The sequence below is a fragment of the Sesamum indicum genome, linkage group LG6 (genome assembly GCF_026168435.1).
Source record: "Sesamum indicum cultivar Baizhima isolate 11 linkage group LG6, ASM2616843v1, whole genome shotgun sequence".
NCBI lineage: Eukaryota > Viridiplantae > Streptophyta > Magnoliopsida > Lamiales > Pedaliaceae > Sesamum > Sesamum indicum.
The window spans coordinates 12,900,583-12,907,889 of NC_142662.1; the positions used below are offsets into that span (position 1 = coordinate 12,900,583).

The following is a 7,307-nucleotide window of genomic DNA, read 5'->3' on the forward strand; positions in this document are numbered from 1 at the left end:
TTCCAACTCTCTCTCAAAGCAATTCAAAATGCATGAAATTATGCCTCAAATACTCCACATTTAATCAAAGCAACAATCACATAACGCTAGTGCACATTCATGTCTCAATCTTATGACTTCCTAAAATTACATTTATTTGTCAAATTACTAAGGGTAAACTAGAAAAATTAATATAAATGAAAGTAGTTTGATAATAACTAGCAAAAGAAAACAAAAAAAAAAGAAAAAAAGAAGAGTAGTTTGATAGTATAACAAAAGATAAATGAAAACTTGAAAAGAAGTTATGCTCTGGTTCGCATGTGTTAATTAACACTACACATATGTCATGGAATTCTTTACTTTTGAAATGGTTTTATCTCGTTTCAAAGGTGAATTGGGTCCTTCACATCAAAGTTGGAATATGAAAAGTTTCATGTAATTTGAACCAAGATTCTAACCCTAAAATGCTAAACAATAAATGACATCCTGACAACAAATTATGTCTCACAAAGCTTGATATACCGGAAAGAACAATACACTTTGTTTACTTGAATGAGATAATATAATAGCACAACCAGATAAAACAGGATGAGAAATGCCCACATCACAGTAATAAATTAATTGGAAACCACTGAAAACGCAACCAAAACTATTTATCAAAAGAACAACTTGATATAGATAAAAAGAAAAGTACTACACCATAATGTAGATGATAAATATCAACAACTCAAGATAACAATACAAACACATAAAAAGAGAGACATTCTTAATGGATGAAATGAAGAGTGGGAGGAAAGAAAATGATCAACTTTATACCACCATTATCATTTTGCAAAGACGTCCTAGTTTCTTTAATCATCATATATGTCATTGTTTTCAAAGCCCCAACCTCCAACACAGCTATAGTATTCCTCCTCTTTGCCACCTCCCACACCTGCCATTGATTTTGAGCATGCATGAAGAGAAACATATAAGTTTGAAATTCCTCAACCAAAGTTACCAAACTGCAAGTTCACAAGAGGAATTAGTGTAGGGTGCATCATTCGACAGTGTTGAATAAGATAAATAACGAACGGAGCTTACTTCTAAAGCCTTCATGACTCCTCAAGCTTACCTCCTTCTTGGACTATTCCTCCGAACTTATACAAGTCTACAAGCTTGCTTACCTATGTGGTCCAAAAACATTGAAACACAAAGACGCTGTCAAATGCATAGATGTGGCAAATGTCTATATATAAATATGAACTACCAATGCATTGCTTAAAAAGATATGTAGTTGATAAAATGAAACCTTAACCAACCATCAATCAATAACTTATAAGGCCATCATACAACTAAGGAGAGCATGAGTCATTACATACACACAACACGCAACTAAAAGTGACACTCTTATAAACAAGACCTTCTGGATGGATGAGCTACAACAGTTCAATACAAGTCAGCAGAAGATGACATAGTGGAAACAGGAAACACAGAGTTCATGATGGTCCAGATTGGCATCATGGTACCATTTTGGTGATAAAGGTATAGACAAAGGAAAGTTCAAGGCCTAAACCTCCATGAACTCAAATTCTCAAATTGAACAGTCTGTTTAATTATTTCAAAGTTTCAGATCTTTTAACAAGTTGCATATTTTTTGGGTGTAACTGATCATAAACCAATCTTGATTAAGCTTGTTTTATATAATATAAAATAAAACACCATAGTTTAATATCATCTAAAACTAAAATATGAGATATGAACTAATAATTCTAATATATAGTGAATAAATGTTCTTTGTTGTGATGGGTGGAAATTGTAATGATAAAATTCACATGCATTATATTAAATAATTATTTGTCAAAAAATTATCAAAACATACTAAATTATTGATTAAGCTTGTTTTTAGATATTATAAACCAAAATATCATATTTTAGAATCATCTAAAACTAAAATATGATATATTGACTAACAATTCTAATATATGGTGAATTTAGAAATAAATGCATTTTGTTGTATTGAATATTGAAATTATAATAACAAAAGTCATATGCATTATTTTAAATATTTATTTATAAAAAAATTATCAAAATGTACTAAATTATTGATTAAGCTTGATTTTTAGATAATATAAAGTAAAATACCATGCTAAATATCATCTGAAACTAAAGTATGAGATATTAACTAATAATTCTGATCTATGGTGAAGTTTAAATATTTATTTACAAAAAAATAGCAAAACTTATTAAATTGTTGCTTAAGCTTGTTTTTAAACAATATAAATAAAAATACCATATTTTAATGCTATATAAAAGTAAAAAGTGATGTATTGACGAATAATTCTAATATATGGTGAATTTCGAATATAAGCTTGATATAATATTAAATATGTACTTAACTAATATCTATAAAAAAATAAAAACAAGAAAAGGTGTGAGCTCATGAGCACGAACACAAGGAATATAGCCCAAACTCGAGCTCGCCAAGGGCTCAAGCTCGAATGCGAGCTGGCTTCCAACCGTCATAAACTCTCACGGCATCGGTTTGCTCGAGCTCAAGCTTGGAAAATGTACTAATGAGTTTGAATTGGTGTTCGAGCCTGAACCTGAACCAGAATTTGGTCAAGCTTGACTCAAATTCAACTCATTTGGCCTAAAGTGATTTGATTGTTGTAAAGTGGAAATAGTCTAACGCCAAGTTCGGTTGATGATTGCAAAATTGATCATAGTTATTTATTTTAGAAAAAGTGATTATAATGCTTGAATTTATAATTTCATAATTGATTATATTAATGTAAATTGTAATCAAATTTCGAAACAAAACTTATTTTCAAGCGTAATAAATGAATTAAAAATTATTTAATTGGCATAATGGATATGTAAACAAAAAAAATTGTTGCACGGCTAAAAGCGATAAATTATAACTTTTATCAAAATGTGGGTTTGATATAATGTAATTTGAAAGGTGATTATTAAAAATTTGATCAAACGGGTACAAGAAATTACATTTGCGATTCAATCACAAATATGACCAATCAAAAATAGACGTTGAGACTATGTTTACTCGGAGGATTTGGGTTGTTATTAAGTCAAATCCTAGTTTATTAGGCATTTACTCTGACAGTTATTTGCTTAGTTCCAAAAAGCAACATATAACATATAAATTATTAGTCAAAACACTAGAAAAAAAATTTTTTGGACCAAAAAATTGTGACAAGTTTGAATTTCCTCATAATAGCATGCATTAATTATGAGGAACTTTTATTTTTGTTGCAATATATATTTAACTAGTATAAAATCCATATCAAGACACGGATAAATATTTTCAATTTAAATTGTGACTGTAAGAATAAATATTTAAGAACGTGTGCTTATATAATTGAACAAAAAATTATTATCATATAATTTTAACTATTTCTATATAGCAATTATATCTAGAGTTGATGATAATAGTGAAAAAGTAGAGCAAAGAAATCGATCATCTAAAAATCTGTTAAATATTTTCCCACCTTTTTGTCAATAATTTATTGAATCCAAAATCTTGAAATCCTTTTGCTACATATATAAATATTCAACAAATAACAATATATTATTGATAGTATTCGAAGTTACAGACATGATTGTATAAAAATGAATTATCTAAGATGAAACTTTAAGCCTTTTTTGATAATTTATTCACATTTCTTCAATATGTGATAGAATCTTTTACCTTGATAACTATGTATGTTCAAATATTTCATCCATCTTCAACGTGCAAAAGAAAAGAAGAGGAGAAATGAGAAGGATTCTTCATTAATGAAATTGCATGCCAATATCCTAGATTAATATCTATTTTAGTATAATACCTGACAAAACTAGTAAAGTTATAAAATAGCTAAGCTAGACAAATTACTACTAAATGAAATATAAAAAGGCAGAATAAATACTGAACTTATTAGTGAACTGTAAATCATTGCCATGCATTACAATTAATTAATATGCGATACATTCACGTAGATATGGATTTTATCGGAGGCCTTACTAGCCTTGATACGAGATGCGTCTACACGAGCTGCGGCTCAAGCCATGGCCCAATTTGTAGCGCAACAACCAGTGAACCCGCCCACTCCTTCCCCTCGCAGAAGTCGAGAACCATTGAAGCCGAGGATTCCTACTTGCTGTTGGCTGTGGCACCTCCAAGACGAAGCCCATTTGCCTCCAGTATTCTGGCCGAGGCGCTCCCAACCGGTCTCAAGGTGTCGAATCTACCAGAATATGACGGGGTAGGAGATCCACAGGAACACCTAGACAAATTCTATGCCAAGATTGACTGGTATGATTTGAGTGATGCAGCGTACTGTAAAGTTTTCCGCACTACACTTTCGAAACACGCGTTGGCCTGGTTTAACCAACTGCCCGCTGGAACTATTTCCAGCCTTGACAGTTGGTTCAGCGCTTTTTGCACCACTTCTCAATGAACAAAAAGATCCCGAAAACAGCGGCATGCCTGTTCACTGTTCGCCAGAAGAAGGCAAGGCCCTAAGAGACTTCATGCAAAGATGCGTAGATGCAGTGCATGAGGTTCCCCACGTCAATCAAGAGTTGTTAGCCAGTATCGTCCAGCATCTACAACCGGGAAGATTCAAGGAATCTATAGCTGGCAAACCCCCTAGCACTATGGAGGATTTAATTGTGCGTTCACAAAAATACATCCGCATAGAGGAGTCGAACGCGATGGATCTTTCCTTCAACAACAAAAGGAAAGGTCGGGAAGAAGAGAAAGAGTTGAAGAAGAAGGAGGAACACAAACACGTACCTCCAGCTGGTTTCGCCCGCTATACCCCTTTGAATGCCCCCAGAGGGGAGATATTTAGTTGTAGCTGAGCGGCAGGGACTGATCAATCAATGGCAAAAAAAAATGAAAGACAATCCTAAGAGGCTCAAATCCGACAAATACTGTTGTTTCCACCGAGACAGAGGGCACGCAACGGAGGAGTGCCACCATTTGAAAAATCAAAAAGTTGATTCAGAGAGGATATTTAAAAGAATATCTCAATCAGGGATTGAAGCCCTAACCCCGGGACTCAACCTCCAAACAAGCTGGGAACGGCGACAACCTCCCCACGGCAGGGGTCATCGCCGTGATTTCGGGTCGCCCTGCTGGGGGTGACTCGGCCAATGCTAGAAGGGCCCTCACTCGAGCAGTTAGGGGGAGTCATGCGCAAACCCCTATCCAAGTTCACACCATTAGATCACAGCAAGAGGACGAGATTTCATTCGGCCAACAAGACTTAAAGCTAACGAGGAATCAAAACAATGATGCCTTGGTCATCTCCGCCACAATATCTAACTTTTGGGTCAAACATTTTGGTGGATAGTGGAAGTTCTGCTGATATTATATTCTATGATGCATATGTCCAGTTAGGGGTCGATAACGCACAACTTCGGAAGGTGAACACCCCTCTCACGGGTTTTAGCGGTGACATGATCCAACCAATGGGGGAGGTGATGCTGCTGTTATCCCTCGGTTCTCATCCAAAAAGATCCACGAAATTAGTGAACTTCCTCGTGGTGAAAGCCCCATCCACTTACAATGTCATCTTGGGGAGACCAAGCCTGAACCTCTTTCGAGCGATAGCATCTACTTTCCACTTGAAGCTGAAATTCCCCACTCCTGACAGTGTGGGGGAAGCGATAGGGGACGAGAGAATGGCGAGGGAGTGCTATATGAATACACTTAAAAGATCTCGCGAGAAGACGGATGAAGCGACCAATGAAAAAATGAAGAGAAAAATAACTGATGGGAGACGAGAGACAACAGACCCCCCGGAAGGATACGTTGGAGCACCTTGTGGGGAAAAAAGAGTCGAAGCTGTGGAAGAACTGAAGGTGATTCATCTCTCCGCAGATGGCGAGAAGACTGTAAAGATAGGCACAAAGATGTGTCAGTCCACTGAAGAAAGTTTAACACGATTTTTGGTTGAAAATGAGGGAGTGTTTGCATGGAGCATGATGGATTTCTATGGAATCCCACCCGACGTCACCCACCAGCTCAATGTAAATCTCGAAACAAAACCAGTGAAGCAAAAGAAAAGGATATTCGGACTGATGAGAAATCAAGCAATACAAATGGAGGTGGATAAGCTGTTGAAAGCCAAGCACATACGCCTGGTGCAATATCCAGAGTGGTTAGCTAACGTCGTCCTGGTCCCGAAGCCAAACGGAAAATGGCGCCTCTGCATCGACTTCACAAATCTGAATAAGGCATGTGCAAAGGACCCCTTCCCCCTCCCGCGAATCGACTTGCTGGTTGACTCAACCTCCGGATGTGAAATGTTAAGGTTTCTTGACGCGTATCAAGGATACAACAAAATTTCGTTAGCGCTTGATGATCAAGAGAAAACGAGCTTTGTCACAGACCAAGGGATCTTCTGTTACAATGTCATGCCGTTCGACCTGAAGAATGCCGGAGCAACGTATCAACGGCTCGTCAATGACATGTTCAAAAACCAGATAGGTCGGAACATGGAAGTATACATAGACGACATGCTGGTTAAGAGTATCAAAGAACAAGATCACATCAAGGATCTAGAAGAGTGCTTCTAAATCCTAAAAGCTTTCGGCATGAAGTTGAATCCCGCTAAGTGTACGTTTGGGGTGCGAGGGGGAAAATTTCTAGGTTACATGATCTCCGAAAGAGGTATAGAGGCGAACCCCGAAAAAGTCAGCGGTATCATGAATATGCGCCCTCCCAAGTCAATCAAAGAGGTGCAAAAGCTCGCCGAAAAACTGGCTTCCCTGAATAGGTTCATTTCGCGGTCTGCGGATAAGGGCCTACACTTTTTCAAAATACTTCGCGGTGCGGCAAAATTTGAGTGGGACAAATCTAGCCAAGAAGCATTTGATGCGCTGAAGAGGTATTTGTCTTCGCCGCCTCTATTGACAAAACAAAAAACGGGAGAAACCCTCTACCTTTACTTGGCAATTTCTGGAGATGCGGTTAGCTCGGTTTTGGTACGACAGGAAAACAGAGAGCACTACCCCGTGTACTATGTCAGTAGGATGCTGCAAGGGGCCGAATCCAGGTACTCCCAAATCGAAAAACTAGCCCTCTCTTTAATCACCGCAGCCAGAAAATTGAGGCTGTATTTTCAGTCGCACCAAGTAGTGGTACTGACGAATTACCCCCTAAAGCAAGTACTTTCAAGTCCAGAGCTCTCCGAAAGAATGGTCAAGTGGGCTGTAGAGTTAAGTGAATTTGGTTTCGAATTTCAACTAAGACCAGCCATTAAGGCACAGGCGCTAGCTGATTTCATTGTAGAGTTGGCATATGATGAAGCAGGTATCTCTACGCCTTCCTGGAGTCTACA

The 7,307-nt window shown here is 37.2% G+C and overlaps 1 protein-coding gene across 1 annotated transcript; it reads left to right on the plus strand.

Moving 5' to 3' along the window:
- The first annotated feature begins 5,256 nt into the window (after positions 1 to 5,256).
- On the plus strand, positions 5,257 to 6,543 carry LOC148787812 (uncharacterized). The gene has a single exon (XM_088881387.1). It carries the CDS (start codon positions 5,257 to 5,259, stop codon positions 6,541 to 6,543), a length of 1,287 nt encoding a protein of 428 aa, XP_088737513.1.
- The last annotated feature ends 764 nt before the right edge of the window (positions 6,544 to 7,307 follow it).